Genomic DNA, 20,994 nt, shown 5'->3' with positions numbered 1-20,994 from the left:
CTTCCGGTTGCACTTTCCTATAACTCTACTAAATCAACATCTTTGACAGATGTCATCGCTAGTTGTAAAATCATTTTTATGTTAATTATTTCTGAGCATACTCTGATCCTTTTCTTTTCATCAGTATTGTTAAGTGCTTATTTCTGAAGGGGCATATACATAGATATCTTTGTCAGCTTGAATATGTTGGAAAATTGATCTTTGTGACTGTTATATGCAATTTTCCAGAGTTCAGAGATATTATCCTTTGGATACATTTACTCCAAAATAGGATTTTTCTTCCTTTGTTAAATGAGTAGTTTACTGACTATTATGCCAAATTTGTTACGTTCTTTGACATTAGCATGTTTTCTTTACTACTAAATTGCATTTTGACCTTATATTATTCAATATATTTTAACCCTGATATGGATACATGCACATTGTTTTGTAGCATATGATGCGCAATGCAAAAGTGATTAATTGATTACTAAGGAAAATTGCATTATACTTTTGAATTTGTCAGTATTTTAATTACGTTCGGTATTCTGTACCTTTTACATTTAATTTTGAGAAACCACTGAAAGGGTCATGACGTCTACTTTTTTTGTCCATCCAGCATGTACATCTGACTCGTACTTAAAACCATTTTGGGCTCACAATGTCTCTATTAACTCTTCTCCAGCTCCAATAATATAATATACTTTATAACTTTAAAAATTATGTTCATCATCACTATCATTATCAGATGTGGAACACAATCGTTACGAACCACGCTGAGAATCAAATATTTTGATATTTTCTAGGTAGCCCGTATTTTAAACAAGCATTTGTAAAACGTTCTTCATGAAAGGTTCAAACTACGCCATACTTTATATTCCTGGGCCCGTTGTTCTAATCAAATTTAGTTTAACAACCATTCATGTCGTGCTTAAAGAAACCAGATGTAGAACAGTTGCTATCCGAAAAACAGATGTCTCGACAATGAACGTTTCAAGAAAAATTGTATACGTCGCCAAGTACATTCTTATATGTGGGACTTTCAATGAATTTACTGGAGTTCTCGCTTTCTGTCTGTGCGAGTATGTAGGTACGTAAATATTTTAGTTGGTAGGTTGTAGACTACAGATAATGCAATCATTATTATTTAATTAGCCAAGTTTACAATACAAATGTAATTACCTTAGCATCAAATCATATTAAAGGCAATGACACTGGGTGCTTGACTGTTATAAAGGACAAAGAATATATAACGGAAAATGTCAATTGCAAACGTCAACATCGATATCCATGCTAAACTCAGCATAGTGAGTTTTCCACATACTTTTTTCGCCTACTGGACATCAGTTTTTATAATAAATGTCCCTTTTTCGTATTTTCTTCAACACCGAATGATAATAGAGGAGATTTAGTATAATATAAATTCAAACTCATTATAATGCCTCAATATACACAACGATTATGGCAAAAAAGTATGTTCGTATAAGTAAACTGTTCTAATAATAAAAACAACAGAGAAATCTGTATTATGTGGGATTTAGTTTCAAATATTGTAAACCTATTTTGCTATAATGTAGGCTACGTTACACTTGATCACTTTACATGCTTTAGTTTCTTCAAGAAGTATAACGTTCTAGTGTGGAAAAATTAGAGGAAGACTTGTGATTTCCTGGGGAGTGTGAACCTTATATAAATCTGAGTGATGTAAATTATGCAAATTTAAATGAGTTCTATTTGCCATGCTTGAAGTGACGTTACGCGAAGATTTAAATTCTAAAATGTGCGGATAACATGTCTGCCTGTACTTGCGGAATCTGCTGGTAATCAACGGCATATTGCGTCTAATAAAAGTTTGCTAGACAGGTTGGTTCGTTTTAAGAGGATGCTATGTCTTTATCTATGGCACTTTACTGCAGAACGTAAGCACAAAAATGCATTGCTATATGTTGTGGACATTCATTATTGCTGGTCCCGTAAGGGTCTATATAAACTGGTGAAACGCCAAACATCAGGTAAAATCCCTAAACTATTAACACGTGTCTTTGATAAAAATTTCTTAATATTCACTTCAGAGAAAGTTATATTGTTGTCCATGTTCCGTGCATGATTGGTATAAGAATGATACTTCGTTGATTCCGTCACCAGGGATAATATAACATAGAGGTGTTAAAAACTCCCATAATCGACCAGATACTTTATCTCATGTACCTTTTCAATTGTAAAGGAGGTTCCCAGTGGCCGGGTCCGAAGTAGGCTCTAAGACTTTCTCGAATAAAAGTGTAATCTTATAGTTTATCTTATGCAATGTATGAGCAATATAGTTTAGAAAATACGTAAATTAAATGAACGTTTCGTGTACATTTAGCAAATGCACGTTATGGCTTTATAGTGCACTGAAGCCCTCACTTACATAAAAATCCGTTGATAACAACTGCACTCGATAAGGAGTTTCCTGTCACTTGTATTTTAGTGTCACGCATCATGCATGATGCACGCATAACAATAGCTAACGCTCATGTACACTGGGCTCCATACCCGTTTGAATGCAAGGATGTTAGGCTTAGGTCTCTATCTTAATTTAGATATGAATAGTGCTTTGATTTTATTATACTTTGGTCTCAGCAAAAATAAACTGTAAAGACGGCATACATTTATAGTGCAGCACGAAAATCGTACAAACCATCGAATTGTGTAAATATTTTATGTAAAGCATTTGCAGACTTAATGATGGAGCTGATATTTGAATATCAGTCATAAACTATATAATTCTCGTTGAGCAAGCCCATCACATGACTTGACTTTAAAACGACCAGTATATGTAACACTCTAAACTATTTGGGTCATTTGTTATGCGCATCTAGCTACTGGAATTTCATTTGCAATGTACCTTAGTAAATTCATGATGTGTGTTGATTAATCAAACGCACCCTGAGCCACCCTTCATCAAAAACACGTGATCGATTCCGTTATATCATGATGAACCGATTGGTCTGGATATATCTTTTTCCGACATTATGAAAAAGATAGTCAGCGTGACATTCCGATGTCGATCATTAGCCAACGAATGCATATGTTACCTTTATATATGTCCAGTTAATGACACTTATATAGGTATTTTCTGCGGTCGATACCTACCAGTGCGTTTTTCACTATAACACAATGATCAATGTGTTTAAGATTTATTCAAGTCAACTATCTGCATGCAAACAAATGCAAGCATAAATTCAGTGGAACTCATTTTAATTTTATCTCAGAAAGCAAAGCTAATAACATCAAAAACACAAGGGTTTTTACAACACCTGTTTATACTGCTACTATTACTGTTGTTATTATTTGCGACATCATCTTAGATCTTTCGCATAAATTCAATGGAACTCATTTTAATTTTATCTCAGATCGCAAAGGTAATAACATCAAAAACACGACAACACCTTTTTATACTACTACTACTACTGTTATTATTTGCGACATCATCTTGGATCTTTCGCGGAAAATACGAGATTTAGTGATACTTATAATGAGTGGTTTTTTAAGATAATACACCATTAATGATACAGATTTTACACACTGGGGTAGTATGTGGGTCTTTTGACGTTCGTTGTCGTTTTTGAATGCTGACCAATCATGTAAGATGTCGGATCATGGGATTGTAAATATATTTACAAGACACCGCCAAGAAAAGTGCAGCTAATTTAATGTATGCTACAATAACATTATTATCGTATTGATACTTAAGTTTTCTTCCCCACCTCTTTCTTGTTCTTGTTCTTGTTCTTCTTCTCTTTCTTCTTCATCTTAGTAGAATCATTGGTGAGAGAGGAATATTGGAAAGCTTGGGGGTATATATATATATATATATATATATATATATATATATATATATATATATATATATATATATATATGTATAGACATAAACAAGATATGAATTATCACAGCAAAATCCATTTTAATTTTACCGTTGTACTTCGTCGACAAATTTAAAATAATTAACGGGAGTCATATTTTCGTCTCTCAAGTGGAACGTGACTGAATCAGGTTTTCAAGTGTACCTACCAGACATACACGCTACGAACTTCTTCCTTGAATTGTGCCCTGCATGAACAAATTCTAGTCTTATTCCTTCATCACTGTTTTTCAAGAAGCCTTCAAATAAAGGTGTTCCTTGTATTGTCCTAGCTACAAAATAAAAATATATGTTCAGCCCAATTTTGTATAAGCTTTCTTATGATCTACAAAAGTGTTGAACATGTCCATATAACAGTTTCTTTAATTTTATGTAATGAGTCAGATGCTGTTATCAAAAGATAGGTTTATACCCTGAATAAGTACCTTCTATAGAACCTCAAACCTTCTGAAATCTCAATAATTATTCAACATATCTCAACAATTGTAATATTTCATCTACTGCCAAACCCAAATCACGTCATTACATTAAACAATGAATTTGTCCTAATATACCTCATTGAAACTCAGTTTACTTCAGTACACTTGGTGAAGTATTAAATAATGATTGTATCGTTCTTCTTATCATATGGCGGCATATGTGCCCTCTAATTTCTCAGATGTCAAATCATCCCATAATTACAGGCTGCTTTTTAATACGTTATTGTAATATGAACATTGGTGTCATGTAATCAATAAAAGTTTATACTCACACTCTGAATAATTCTGAATTACAAGATCTCGTACAACGCTTGTCCACCACGATCCAGAAGCGTTAGGGAATAGGAAATTTGTTCTACCTCCAGTATATGTTGTAGGGCTCTTGCCAACCCTTGCGCAATCTCTAATTGAATGCACCCATTGGTCATGTTCTGGACTCTCCTCCAAAATTTGTCCTAATATGTGGAAAATTGGAAGACAATACAGATGTCATTGGGTGGAAGAAATATTATGGGCTACATACATTAATGTTATGCACATTTCTGATACTTCATTAATTAGTGTCGTACCAATGTCCACCAATTGTGATTTGCTTTTCATGATAATTGGTTTCAATTGGTGTATTAAATAAAGTTTAGTAATGTTTAGTTGTAGGATTATCAAAACAATAATCTTTCTTCTCCCGATATTGTTTTTCGTAAGACAATAAATAGTGAATTAAATAGTGCCATTGGTTTTAACATCACTAAGATAACGGACATGCTGTCCTGGTAGTATTATTGGAAAAGGGGATAAAATTCTGAGGTCCAGGGCACAATGTAATTTTGAAGTTTTTCAGCAGATTTCGGCAAAACAAAGAACATTATATTATTGTTACTCTTACAAACTCACTAAGAAATTTAACAAGTGTTTACATATCATCTTCAACATATTAACAGGAAACTAGCACACATTTTCTTCATTTATACTGCATGAATAAAACTGAGGGAACACAATCATTTTGTTGAATTATACTGCAAGAAAAAAATTGACGCCACACAATCATGCAGGAAACCACAGAGAAAAGAGAAGAAATGGGGACAAAAAGTGTGTCGCAAATTAACTCTTATACAACTTCAATATGCGGGAAACTTACCAGTCAAAGCTTCGCACAGATGTCGATAGCTACTTCTGCAATTCACTACAGACATTTCATATTCTTCGTTCTTTGTAAATATGAAACAGCCACTGCCATTGCCTTTGTTATCACTTGATGATATGGAAACTACACACACACACATATATATATATATATATATATATATATATATATATATATATATATATATATATATATATATATATATATATAACTGTCTACAGGAGCCACCCATCGGTAAAGGCAAAGGTTTCCTTTGCAGGCAGGTGACCTCTGAAGGCAGGTTTATCTCTCAAGCTTGGTACTTGGTAAATTAATTTCCATTCTGCGCATGGATACTCCATCCTCACATGATGTTTGTCTTTCCAATGACAAGAGATGTTACCGTCTCTTCTGTACAAATAACTGTATGCATTTATTAACACCTGTCTCTTCTTATCATGTAACCTGTCATAAAACTAATAGGATTTAAATACATCAAGAAAAATACAACTTTGCACATGCACACATACATAGATCTATCTCCCCCTCTCTCTCTCTCTCACACACACGCACACAGAGACACACACATACACACACACGCACACACATACAGGCATACACACGCACACACATACACACACACTTCTAAAGGGAAGTACTATCTAACATCATGTCTTTAATTGTGAAACTCTCGACTCACTTTTGTTAGGGCAGTTGTATAATTCGCACTTCATACAATTTATTGATTAACCAGTTTCAAAGCTAAATGAGATCAAAGGACAGTCTGCTTTTCTTTGTGACGTTTGATAATTAGGCAATAAAAAGAAACTTTGCTACGGCTTTTGTTAGTGGCACCTACACCGTTAGCCGCGATTACTCTGGCCATTACCACCCCAATTTTGATATTTTTAATATTTATGGTGCGGTGTAGGGCCTGAGTCAATTGTCTAACGAAAAATAAGAATTAGCCGCCACCACAGAAAGTAGCCGCTTCCCAACGGGCCTACCATATGTATACAATGCTACGTCAAATCATCCCTGCATGAAATCGATATGAAAAAGATATATTGTTCAAGAAATGGAGAATATTATAATCGCAATGTATTTGATACGCTAATAGACGAGACAAAATTACAGAGTTGATGAAATGTTATCTGGGACGCACTATATGCATCTAAAGTCACATGACTACACTAATCTCGTAACTTATTATTATGAAGACAACGAGCAGAAATGCATAGCTCTCACAGCAACTTGGAGAAAGTGAAATTCATGAAGAATATAGCACGTGTCTACCGCTTAATATCACTGTAGTAGGGTAAATTCATTTGAAATATGACACGTTTAAACATCCTTCCCCGTAATTTACCTTCGGATGTAATATTCTTCGCTCACCAAACAATAGAAGTGTAATTTGCCTGCTTGTAGCGGTCACTGCTAATACATGGTAACGACTGCATAAGGCAAGGTGAAACCACTGTCTGGTTATGAAACAACTGGCCCCTGGCCGCAGAAGACAAGTGACCTCTGATTATATGACAATTATTTTGGAATGTTGCCGGAGGGAAAATAAAATGTCCGCGTTGACCAGGTAGCCACTGAACACAAGTGACTGATAGGTCAGGTTTGATTGTATACATGTACAAGCTTTGAATTTACATCTAAATTTTGTTTGGAAGAAATATGTATATCTAAATATTTATCCAACATTACCTTAATTACTACATACTTAACAACCTACCTACCAAGTAGTATACTTCCTACCTACCTACACGCGTATATACATCTTTCCAACTCCCCACTTAACTACCTATTTCTTCACATGTCATTATCAAGCTAAGGATTGATTGATTGTCGATATTACGGTATACCAGCCCTGGACTCTAAATAGCGCCATATGATAAAAGGAATAATCATTGAAATGTACATTATCCCAAAGCCTTAAAAGTATGAAACACAGCGATGATATGGTTAATTTATATGAGGGATCCCGATCAAAGGAGAATGTAAATTTTCTTTGTAAATATTAATAATATAAGAATAAATATGCTGATAAACAGTAGGAATGTTCGTTACAAAATAACCAAAAAAAAATACGTTTTAAATAAATGTTAACATCCTTCAAGGAATTTTAAATGTAAGATATATTTACCGTATCATAAAGTTCCTTTATGTGCAGGACATTGTATAAACAATTAGGCGCTTGTTGGCGATCAATTCCTAAAGAACATAGTTGGTTAATATTAAAGAATGTGAACGTATATTGTTTGTTTTGCGACTGGTTTTCGAATTGAAAAGTATTTTCGTTTTATTTTATTATGAAGTGCATATCCGGTGTACATTCTCTTTGGAAAATGGCACCACATTCTGAAGACAACTCCCTGATTTATTTTAGTTTTTTAAGACATGGTACGCGTAGTATATTGCCCTACGTACTTGTAGTTTCCGCACCAGAAATATCAATCGTTCCTCAGATTTGTTATCGTATAGTAATTATATGCAATTTGTGATAATTTGCACTAATTAGACTGCTAGCAAGCTATAAAATGTAACTTTATATTCCTACTCGCTATCCGGTTTGATCCATTGGAATATTTGTATATCAATTTTACTTTTCGTATGGGAAACTCGCATGCTGATTCAGTCTGATTTTGCATATCTATGTCGTTTATACGTAATAGTTGCCGGCTCAGTGGCGTGTCGTAAACGTCCTTGTAGATCAAGTACCTGCACAAGTAAACCGATCTAGCATGTGTTGATAACGGTTCTACGAGGATACTGAAGACCGACATTCCATGTCTGTAACTGATTTTCATAATGTTATTTGCATTATATTGTATCATCATAAGATATGTGGGAGCCTGGTTCTGGCTGCTTCAACTAATGTTCGTGTTAAATGTATCAAGTTGTTAATAGTGTGAACCAAGCTGCAAGGGATATCGTTTGTCTATTTTAATTCATTTACTTTTATTATACTTTCTGCACAATGTTTGGTCAGTGTTTTTGATACAAAAAGTTGAAGATATTAATATTATTCTTTTTATCATTATTATTATTATTATTATTATTAATTACAAATATGTTCCGTAAATTCTTTTTTAACTTTGGGTATTTAGTTGTTTCAAATCACATTAAGCCTTAATCGATAACATGAAAGGGAGTTACCTGGCACGTGGCTTAGTGAAAGAATTGATACGTATTTGTTTTTTGTTTTATTTTGTTGCATGAAATCTATACCTACCTCAGGATTATGCAAACGTTAAAATAAGAAGATAAATATAATTGCAATGCCAGTAGCTGGTAAAGGAAAGTAACATTTACACTGGTCAGAATGTTACCACGTGATCAAAATGAATTGCGTTTATTTCTGTATGAACTGTAAGGAGAACTACTTTTCTAAGAATACACACATCGATAAATAGAGTCACGTGTACAACATAAGATAAACACTGCCAGTGATGGCAGACACGAAGTAATCATTAAAGGAAAAGAATATTCTAACAATGTTATATAAAAATATAATTGAATAAATTTGCATTCCATTGACTGAAGGACTGTTATTATCATGACCTAATTACCATCAAGCAGGACAATCCCAAGTGCTTTAAATAGCTACGTAACAGAACCCCACCCCAAAATGTATTACTACGCTCAATTAAGATTTATGTTTTTTAATGATGCAAACGAAATAACATAACGAATAATCGAAATTTCAATGATAAGAGTTTAATGTTTTGTTTGAGTTTATCGTGGTATAAACAATCAGTTACCGACTCAAACAGCTTACATAACTCTTAATTGAAAACAAGATATGTATTTGTAGTTATACTTCAATTTACAATCTACCTAAGTTATAAACTAATTCTTTGTGTCAGATGTCCATGGCAATAACGTTTAATTGTACAGTGCAAAGAATACTTGTAGCAATTATGCACAGACGACTATTTGATTAATGCTACTAGCTCATGTATACGTTTCGTATCGATGTTCTTTATTACGTGCGTTCATGTTCTACATCTTTATTATGTGCCGTAATGTCAGTTATCTGCTCAAGTATTAACTTGAAATGTTGCCGGTCATCAAATAGGAACTGTGTAGGCAGCTCCATGTCAAACTTATAATTATCCCAAACCTTTTCGATGAAATGGTGGGATTATGGTATCAAACCTTGAATGCGTCCGTATGTGTTCTTAAATATCGCAAATTGTCCTCAGCAATGTAGGACTAAGATAAAGAGTTGAAAATTGGGATCTAAGAATGGTTTGGATATTTTAACCATTTTCTGATTGCATAGGTGAAGTTGTTGAGCAGTTAAGAACTTATATGGTTATATGGGTAAGGGTAGTGATGACTGAGTCAAATGTGCTTATCGTGTCTGAGCAATTTATTATTATGAAATATACATGATTGACAGTTTTACGTTTGCGGTTATTCACATCATGTGGAGATATATATGTCTATCTATCTATCTATCAATATATCTATCTATCTACATATCTATAAATCTATCTATCTATATATCTATTTATCTATCTACCTACCTACCTACCTACCTACCTACCTATCTATCTATCTATCTATCTATCTATCTATCTATCTATCTATCTATCTATCTATTTATCTATCTATCTATCTATCTATCTATCTATCTATCTATCTATCTATCTATTATTTGATTTTGTTTTTTTGTCAGCAAGGCAATTGCATTTTCATCCGGTTTACCCTTCATATAAACTGATATGTTGTTGTATCCTTGATGTCCACAAAGCATTCCATTTCCACAAGGTACTGGTTTCTCACAGCTGCTGTTGAAAATTAGGGTGTCTGGGGTGGAAAATTTCCTTGTGGCAATACAATAACAAAATTCACCCTGAAATGCACCAAGTACACTGACATAAACTTTTATATATAACAAAGTACATTTATTAATTATTATTAGCTTCTGTATGATGTGGATAAAAGGTTATATTTTGCAAGTGGTTTAATATATTCAAATTGACGTGCCTTTTAAAAAAAGCAAATTAATGTACTCCTAATTTGTATAGTTCACAATGATTAGCATTCAATAGGCATGCTAAAAGTGTTGAAAACATATTTATTCCCACCTAACACAACATTCAATACATAATGATCTCAATTTATGAAAGCTACAAATTAAATAATGAATAAGCTTCAAGCGTGTCTAAAGTTGACTCTGGGATATATTCACAAACAAATCAAGGCTAATAAAATATATATGATGAAGACGTATTAAAATCATTTCCTTTGCAAAGTAACGGACACTGATAATTATTTCTGGTATTCCTATAAGAGTATTATCGTGTTTTTCAAATGTGGAGTACCTTTGAATGATTGTTTTCTCCTACCTCACACTAGTTTTCTTATCCTGACTCGTGGACTATGTTGATCGTCTGCTGTTTCTATAGCATGCACAAAGTGGCAATGCCGTCCAAATTGTCATTATAATGTTAAAATGATTTCACAGTAATCAAGATAAACATTAATTTAAGCAAGTTTACGTACTATAGCGAGCCTCACAAACAGCCAGTTTCGCAATGATCGAACTTGATATGTACTGCATACTGTATATATTTTCGACTTGATAAAGCCCGTTGCTGTAATTTTGAAAGGTCTTTTCTCATTAATCTTTCCGAATTTAGATCCATTCTAAAACAATAAATAGAAGATTTTGCCTTATGTTTTATTTGTCTCATCTATTGATACGGATTCCTTTCTGCCTGTTCATATTTGTATCATTGCGTCAGCTATCTTCATTACGTAATTCTTATGATGCACAATGACACTTCGATTACCGTTTCGGTACGGTTATTTGAAGGCTAATCTGTGCTAATACATCATGTAATGTTTTAACTGATTGTATCAGTGTAAATCTAACTTGGTGAAGCTCTGTTTTGACATATATACACTAAACTCTTTAAGATGCACAATGCACCATTTTTACTTCGAGCCACAGTTTACGTTCAGAAATGTAAGTGAAAATATCATATTTCTCCTTTCCTTCAAAGATGCATAAGAAGGATTCAGTTAATGCAGGTTCCTTGTTGTTCCATTGTAAGTATTTGCAAACAGAAAAGTAAAGTGGAAATTCATTTAGGTGGCTGTGAAAGCTGATTCCTTGTGTGTTTAATTTTATTGATGAACAGCATAATGCTTCATCAGTTACAGTTTATACATCTTGGATTTAAAACTTTCAAATGACTGAACTCTACTCAGTCAGTCGATATATTTGCATACATAGAGGTATAACATACAACTACACTAACACTAAATGCAAGACCAGTGTTTACAATTGCTTCATGATATCACAGTAATGCGTGCACTAATTTGCTTTGACTGTCATGTGTTAGCAGTCAGACGATTTGAAAGAGCTTCATGACTAGGTCGGAACCTGCTCCAATCAGTGCAGTCTCATAGAAGCAATCCGAATCTAAATGAAATGCAAATCTCATGTGTACGAATCTCGTGGACTCATTATATTTCCTCTGACTGGAGGGTCCATTGAGTAATGTGTAGGGGCTAATATTAATAACATATATACGATGGAAATTGTTATGTATAATTATATATTTTTGAAACTCTTGGTAAAAGATTTTATCGATATTCTGTTTAATTTTCATTCATGTTTATAAATGTAATCATACTTAGTCATGAAATTAGGTAGCATATTTTTGCAAAATTATTGTTTAAGACATTAAAAGTGAAGATTGCATATGATCTATAAATAGCTGTTGATGTAGGTGTTGTCAACCGTTAATAATGATATTAATAATAAGACCTGTTTACTATATTGTGGTTAATTTACGTTGGAGGGATTAGTTAAGTGATGTTCTTCGAAGGATTAATTTATTTCCCATTGGATGGGTTTGGTCACATGAATATATATTTTGATATATTGGTTGTTGTCGTTGTACTACGGTTTAACGCCATTTTGCAGCACAAGATAGGCTATACATGGCGGTGGAGGAAGAACCCTGAAAACCCAGGGAAGAACCACCGACTCACGAGAAGATATTGGCAGGCTTTCCCACATACCCACGCTAGCTGAGCCTTGGACTCGAACCCACGCAGGCAGAAGTGTGATGGCTGTGATCCGGAACGGTGAGCGCTTTAGACCACTCGACCACTCGAGGCCACTGAATATTGGATTGAGCAGGAAGACCTGTCGCTAGGTGTATATGACGACATATATTTATTTTTAATAGATTTTAGATCCGTGAACTCATTATGTTTTTTTTAATTGGTGATGTATATTAAGTAACAGGTTGAGGCTGATATTATTAACATATTTACGATGGAAGTTGTTGCGTATAGTCATGCATTTTTGTAACTTTGTACATGATTTGTTGTACACAGTATGTGTAGTTTTCATTCATGATTATACTTTCATATTATCTTTCGGTAGTTATTTGTTTGTACAAGGGTAGAAAAGTCTTGTGTAAGACTTTAAGAGTGCAGATTGCGTGTGATCTGTAAGTAGTTGTTGGCCTTGGTGATTAAGACCATTAGTAATGATTTTAATAATAAGATCTGTTTACTTGTGGTCTTTTTCGCCATTATAATATTTAGATCAGTTGTGTTCTTGGAATGATTAGTGGACATGAATAGGGATTTTGAAAATATTATATTAAGTAGTAACATCTGTCACGTGGGCATATTGCAAAATATTTTCATAATATATTTTTGAAGTTGTGTATATATAACAGGACTGAGCAATCAGTATTCCTATTTGGATTCATTACAATTTCGGATTCTTATTTCTTATGATGAAATCAATCTGCAAATGTGTTTCATACTGTAGTTAGATAGTTTGAGAGTAGAAATTTCTTAGGTTTATTCATTGCAATTACAAAGTGCTCACTGGACTAGAACATTATTCATGACTATTTTGAATCAATAAAATGAACTCTGGACAATGTCATTGTGACATACGCAATCGAGGAAATAAAATCAAATTGAATATTCGATTTGTTTATACTTGAATATAGCTTTTTAGGATTATCTTTGATCATTTCATTATACTTCAAGATACTTTACATCTTCGCTTCATAACTTGATAATGAAAGTTTTTGTTAACTTGTAAACACAAAAACTGTCTGGTTCGCTTCTGTATGATGCTTAGTTTATGAACAATGCTACGAGTGTATCCTTTTACAATTTGTAATAGAAATGAGTGCAGGCAATAAGCTTTATACAGTTTAACAAATAATGTACTTCCCTAGAACACAGAATGAAAAACAAGAACATAGAACTTACAGTATTGTGAATTAAATAAAAAAATCCAAGAATTAAAGGCACAATTCCTAGTATTAAAAAGTCATAAATGAAACTTAGATGAAGCCCCAAGGCGACCCAAAAATTGATAACGATGACGTGTCTGTTATAGCTTAGGAGGAACTGATGTATCGACATTTTCTTGTTGAATCACAGTATAATTTTTCAAGCATGAATTTAGTATAACTTCCAACGGATGTCTTTATCCAAACATTTTGTCAGAGCACTTTTGTATTTCCAGAGAATATAATCACTTGAATTTAATAATTTGAAGAAATAAAATTTAACCCAAACTATTCACAACATAATACAACTTAAAGTGCCAGATGATCAAAAAAGACTGGTAAAATTCCCACAGTCACAAGATTATATAGTTTTCTGCTTGACATCAGGTAATATAATTTTCTAAAAACAACCATTACCTAATGGATAATACCTTTCTAGAATGATGCAATGAACATTTTTACTTACAACAAAATAACCCATACAATTCGCATGGGAATCTGTAAAAACCCTGACCCTGGTTAACATATTTACCACCTTTTATTTACCTGAATAATAATTTGGTTAATAAGCTCATACACTCAGAGAATAATGAAGCTATTATTAGTCGATTACATAAATGAAATAAATTCCAGAACTAAAACTTTGACTTAAAATTCTTAATTTTGTTGTCAAATATATTTGTATTCTACCAAATGGTAGATTTCAGTGACCTACAAGTTCATTTTCCACCCGAATCATTGATTTTCTTTCCCTGAAACAAAACATAGACCAATTTGTTATCATTGAATATGGGTATATTATTAGGATCACTACTAAAAGAAGTACGCATGTTTATCTTGGTCTGAGTCAAGGACAAGGTATTTACTATGTTCTTGTACTATAATGTTAAAAACAAGCCATTTAATTATAACTAAGACTATATCTTGTAAACATTTGGAACCTTCCTGCATGATATTTTTTTGATTAGGTATTAGTTTTTTTCGAACGTGTCAATTTTAACCTGAGATCAAGTAGAAGCCTATATAATCTTATTAGTGAAACCATTATTCCTTCGTGCTTTAATATCTGACTAGAATCATTTGTATGACTATTGAGTCCAGTACATCATTTGGGCTGGAATTTATTTATTCAAATTATTTAGCTTATTATTAATTTATTATTCTTCTTGAGATATAATGTGGTAAATAACATCTTTTTGGAAACAGAGAGAGGGATTCATTATATAATTCAAATAAGCAAATACTTTTGGATTGTATTATTGTAATTCACCATATTGCTGTTGGCACATCACTGCAACAATTGTCACCACAGGCAAATCAACACTTCAAGCGTTGGATTTATTTTGGAATATCGCAAAAGTTTATTGATAACTTTACTTTTTTTTTACCAATGTTAGAAATTGTAGGATATTTGGGATTTAGTTTGTAATACCATAAGTTCTTTTTACATTTTTCATTTTGTATTCTTGGCAATTAAAGTATTTGTTGAATTTTCAAAGCTTGCTGGTTCTCACTCTTTTACTATTACCTGTTTCAAGACCCTAGACTCTTGATATATGTTTCTGTTATTAAGCTTTACAAGTTCTTAGATGGTCCTAGAAGCTTGGATAATATCTTAGTTGCACTTATCACCATCTTATGTTGGTTGGACCACTCCTAAATTGATGTAAGGTTAAGGCTTAGTTTGCCTTCTAGAATATAGATATTGGTAATTGCTGAACAAAGTGTTGCGTCATCTGCAAACATGTCAGTACTTATTAGTTGAGTACAGAGGGGATTCCACTGCAAAATCAAAGAAAGTGTAGGGGACCAAGTACAGAACCTTCAATGCAGTGGTTAGCACTATAGTAAATATATATATATATATATATATATATATATATATATATATATATATATATATATATATATATATATATATATATATATATACTCTTCGTCGTAAGAATTCATTCATGACAAGGCCGATCAATAAGATCAAATAAACAATTATGCAGGTAAGAAATGACACGCGAGTATGAATTGGGGTCACGTAAACAAAGCGCGTAATTCTTAGTGCAATGTATATAGCCAAAACACGCTCTAACATTTGATTAGTGTAATGAGAGGTTAAGTTCAGAAGAGGACTTGGTTCACATGCAAACTATTGTGAAAGGAAATAATACGATTTATATTATTCCCGAGATAATTTTCAATCAGAGATTATTTATTTGAAATGCAAATTAACACTATAATAACGAACCATAGTCTTTACTTTTTTCACTATAATGCAGGTTTTCGTGAGTTCTTAGGAGTCATTGGAAGGAAAATAGTGATTTATAATTACAAGTTTGTTGGTATAGCTGAGTGCTTGATCATTAATGTAAACAGTCAGTACTTCGTGATTATATTCAAGCACTTGAATAATTCATTAATTCAATCGGATTATGTGCAACGTTTCATTTAAGATGCACCATGTTGGATAAACACTTCAACGGGTTTCTAACACAATGAATAATCATCGCTTTCATTTAAAATGATATTGAGATATTCATTATTTTCTCTAATTTCAATACATTTTAATACAAATAATCACTCTCTACTCGATTTTCATTTCATGCCAATAGATATTGTGGATATAGACATGAATAGACTTATAAAAGAAAGTTATTTGATTCATAAGTTTGATTCTTTGTATCCAAACGGAATTAATACCAAGGTACTTTATACAAATGTATAAATTATTAATTAAAAAATTGATACGTTGTATATCCTTTATAAAAAATATTTTTGAATGTATGACTGTTTGTCTGTTTTATTATTTTACTATCTCCTTTTAATACATTTATAATTTGGAAACTTACTACTTGTTTATGGCTTTCCATAATCTAGTTATTTATTTTTAAACCATTTTATTTATAAAGACAGGGAGAGAGATAGCAGGAGAGAGAGAGAGAGAGAGAGAGAGAGAGAGAGAGAGAGAGAGAGATAGAGGGGAAGAGCTAAAGAGAGTGCTTTTTGATCTATTGAAATTACAAACTGCTTATACGACTAAGGAAATATTTTGGAACTATTGTGAATTTATGCAAAGAGGTCCTGAACAATGACATTGTGAGATATGAAGACTGTTTGCAGTTCAGCACATTCATGGATGTTGGCATTTCTTTTGACCGTGCGATATAACTTCACCATATCCAAGGATATTGAAATAGAATCACATTTAGGACTTAGGATTCACTTAGAACACTATAGTCTTTTGGATTTGAGATAGAACTTTTGTGATTACCTGTTCTTTACTTCATACATCGTTAAGTCCCTGTTAATGGTTATTTGTTTTAGTTAGAATATTTAATTATTTGTGAAGTTTTGTAAAGCTTGATGGGTTTGCTTTTTATGTTATTTAGTTTAGGACCATATATTCGTAACATCCATCAATCCATCCATCCATCGCCATCCATCCATGCATGCATGCATTCATGCACGCACGCACGCACACACACAAAAACACACACATACATACATACATACAGACAGGCAGACAGACAGACAGACAGACATACATACGTGCATACAAATATACATACATACATACATACATACATGCACGCATGCACGCACGCACGCACGCACACACACACATCCATCCATCCATCCATCCATCCATCCATACATACATGCATACATACATAAATACATGCATACATACATACATACATACATACATACATACCTATTGTGATAGACTATTAATATCCCTTTGTGGTCACTCAGTAGTGCATTTATACATTTTTCGACCCAAATTAGTTATTCTTGTTAACGCTTTTGATTCAGATTCAAACTTGTGGAAACTACCACCAATAACGAAATATTCATTCATTTAACTAATCATTTAACTGTTATAATTTGCTCATCTTAAAAAGGAATAAGTCACGAAAGAAAAACATTACTTGCTTTAGTTCTCAGCTGAAGTGTTCTACAATAATATCATTGTATATACAAAATGCATTACTAAAGAGTTTTAATAGCAAAGTCATGCAAACCAATTGAAGGTATACATCGAAGAAAAATAATCAAGACGTTTCATAATTTTGAAGGGGCCCCAAAATGTATTCAGGAGTGGAGGATATAAATCTATCTGAGCTGATTGTCCCTGATGCAATCAAAAGTCAATATAATCAGATACTCTCTGAATAAGTGTTGTATTATCTGACCAAAGTTTCATGTTTCTAAAACGATTTCATAGCTAAGGATTCCTACTGGTTAAGCATTTGCAGCCTATATTTGTTATTTTGTGTGGGGATCATCTGAACCTTGATGCAGATATTACAATACTTTACATGACATGAATAGTTCATACGATACCTGTAAACCGATATATCCATGTAATCCACACAGTGAATAGCACATCCCTGGTCGGTTTTCGGTTCCTCCAGTGCTGTACTGGGCCGACACGCTGGATTCTATTTCACTTAGAGGGACACAAACTGAAAAATAGTAGAAGTTATATATATATATATATATATATATATATATATATATATATATATATATATATATATATATATATATATATATATATATATATATATATATATATATATTCTCTTCACAAAGCAATCTAAATCATGTATTTCCAGCTTGTATAACTCTTCAGTAAGATTTGTTTTTAAACACAGTAGTTATTGAGGGGATTAACACTTCGATTGTTATTATTATATGCATTTTACACTAGGGTAAACTAATGGTTTGAGTATGCACCAAAGTTTAAACGCTTAATGAAAGCGGTTTCCAGTACTTCAGTGAAGATAAAAGGATATGCGGTTACACATCCTATTGTTTAGGACGTTACGCATATTGCTGAAAACGAAATATGGTGATCAGCTTTGGAAGCATCACTTTAAACTGATGGTCTCTTTTACGATCCACTAGCCTCCCAAACCGTGGAAAATGACTCATGCATGGATTGTTACAGTCAGAACGTGAATGTAATTTAATATTTGATTGACGGTTTCGAAAACTATATGGGGATTAGAACTATCCAACGACACGAGTAGTCTCGTGTGTTTCTATTCATTTGGTTGACCTTCGACTGCTTAAGAAATTCGTTTCCAGATAGACTAGACTTAGCTAATACAGAAAACTACACTCTTCCATTCATTTATAATGCCTATACTTTCCAAAACATATTGAAAACTGTTGAAGAACTTTAAAAAATGAATTGCCGAAATATTCAAAAAAGTAAATGCAAGACTATGTTAGTCTACATGTTGGTGCGTGTATTATATTAGGTGCCCCCACTAGATAGCATACTAAAGGCATTATCAAACAGAGTATATTTATCAATGTTACGTTCAGTGACTAAACCTCGTTCTGACAATTTTACTAGCACAAAGCGGATTTGTTGTTGTTGTTGTTGTTGGGTTGAACGCCATTTTTCAGCACACGATAGGCTATACATGGCGGCCAGTATTAATGGTGGAGGAAGAACCCGGGAAAACCCCGGAAAGAACCACCGACCCTCGAGAAGCTACTGGCAAGCTTTCTCACAGCACAAAGAGGAAGAGGAATATACTAAGTATTATGGCTTTCCACTAAGGTAAATAATTTGTCTTTATTTATTGGTGAGATTCGGATATTGAAATCAATATTGCATACAACGTAGCAGTCTTAGAGTAATCCATATGAACGCTCTTACAATCTGCGGAAGCATTAGATTCAATATTTATTTTAATCATATCTTACATAGAAGCCAATCTGTAGTCGAGCTAATGACCATAGTAGTCCACTCCATGCGGACGTAAGACATCTCGAATCCTATCCGATTCCGTTTGTTTTACCGCCATACCAATTTATAACAGATGGCATCAATGATATAAACATGCATACAACTTAGTAATTTCATGAATTGATTTATAAGTTTTAACCTGATTCTCGCCAGCGGGTCACAAACGTAGTAAACTTGTCTACCTGAGCTTGCCATTGACAAAGGCTTTTTGTCGATTACAATGAAGAATATGGTGAAAAATACCCATGGGACTTGGCATGATGTTTAGTTTTTATTATATCTTACCTTCCGTCTAGTGTGATAGCATCTTACCTATGAAACGAAAATGTTCATATGACTGGAAGTAGCCAACCCAAGCTTCTCCTTTCAAAGCGATGTTGTCTATAACTCTCATTCTTGCTAAATTTACAGCAGGGACGGCAACGGTAAAATTGATTCTGCTATTGTTACAATGGTGTAAGGCTGTCTTCCAGGATAATCGGTGTAGGGACTCGATGACTTCAAATACCGATTGAACTTGATCTGTAATGGATAGACGTATTGTTAGATGCAAAAATATCCCACTACTTTGTGTCGTTCCTCCTCTCAGCCCTGGTAAGATTTGAATCCTTGTGTTACGGCTCCCATCGCCCTGCTAACACTCTCCAATCCACTTATCTACTAAACCATGTACCCGTGCGTATCCGACATGCCTACACAGTCATTAACTCTTCTAAGAATATGTCTTTACTCCAACGTACTCTTACTTCGACCATATGAAACTATATTTTAATTAAAAGGCCTTAAAAGTGTTGGTATCCAGCAATTTGATATACCAGTTTTGTTGGTACACAAAATATGATCCGCCCATAGCGCATTAAAAATCCAATGCCGCCCTTACGTACAAAAGGTAGTATATAGCAAATCGTCTGAATAATACTAAATTTTGACAGATATCGGTCCTACACATAGTCGTGTTCCATGAAGAGCAGTCAATATCAAAATTTCATCACATTGTGAGCCAGGAGCTGTCTCATCGAACAGAGATTCTCAGCTATTCTCCACATCTGCACGAATTAAACCGATTTGTCGAATCGTGTTCACCCCAAGTTCAGCCGTCGGTGTATAATCTAGAGCAGCATCTGATTGCTAATTTTAATCTAAGTCTTAACTGTATCTAATTTATGTTTTTTCGTCTCAGATCTCCTTACGAAAAATTGACATGCCTCTCCTAATTCCATATCGAATCAATCTGTGCTAATGTTGTTAGTGATTAGCGGAATTTATGGAATGTACCACGTCAACTACACATGGATCACTGCAGAATAGGAGCGGAATAACAAGTAACTTCATTGGCTGAATTCAGTGGAGCCACTTCTTAATTCTAAACTGAATATATGAAAGTCGTTTAAACCTTACAGTCTAATTACTTCTAAGAACGCTTTGTTTTAACAAATCATTTCCTTAAT

The 20,994-nt window shown here is 33.4% G+C and overlaps 1 protein-coding gene across 1 annotated transcript in view; it reads right to left on the bottom strand.

The window, feature by feature from the left end:
- LOC149791238 (uncharacterized) overlaps positions 1-20,994 on the bottom strand; it is a 57,072-nt gene that overhangs the window by 26,874 nt on the left and 9,204 nt on the right. Inside the window, exons 2-7 of the mRNA XM_089969724.1 lie at positions 19,859-20,068; positions 18,124-18,245; positions 10,208-10,355; positions 5,501-5,629; positions 4,638-4,820; positions 4,036-4,158 (exon numbers count right to left, since the gene is read on the bottom strand). Of these exons, the coding sequence (XP_089825850.1) occupies positions 4,036-4,158; positions 4,638-4,820; positions 5,501-5,629; positions 10,208-10,355; positions 18,124-18,245; positions 19,859-20,068 (915 nt within the window). The remainder of the gene's footprint in view (positions 1-4,035; positions 4,159-4,637; positions 4,821-5,500; positions 5,630-10,207; positions 10,356-18,123; positions 18,246-19,858; positions 20,069-20,994) is intronic.

Source organism: Sinohyriopsis cumingii, chromosome 9 (genome assembly GCF_028554795.1).
Source record: "Sinohyriopsis cumingii isolate HCF-2022 chromosome 9, ASM2855479v2, whole genome shotgun sequence".
Taxonomy (NCBI): domain Eukaryota; kingdom Metazoa; phylum Mollusca; class Bivalvia; order Unionida; family Unionidae; genus Sinohyriopsis; species Sinohyriopsis cumingii.
Note: the sequence above shows the minus strand (reverse complement) of the source record. Positions and strands in the feature narration are given on the sequence as shown.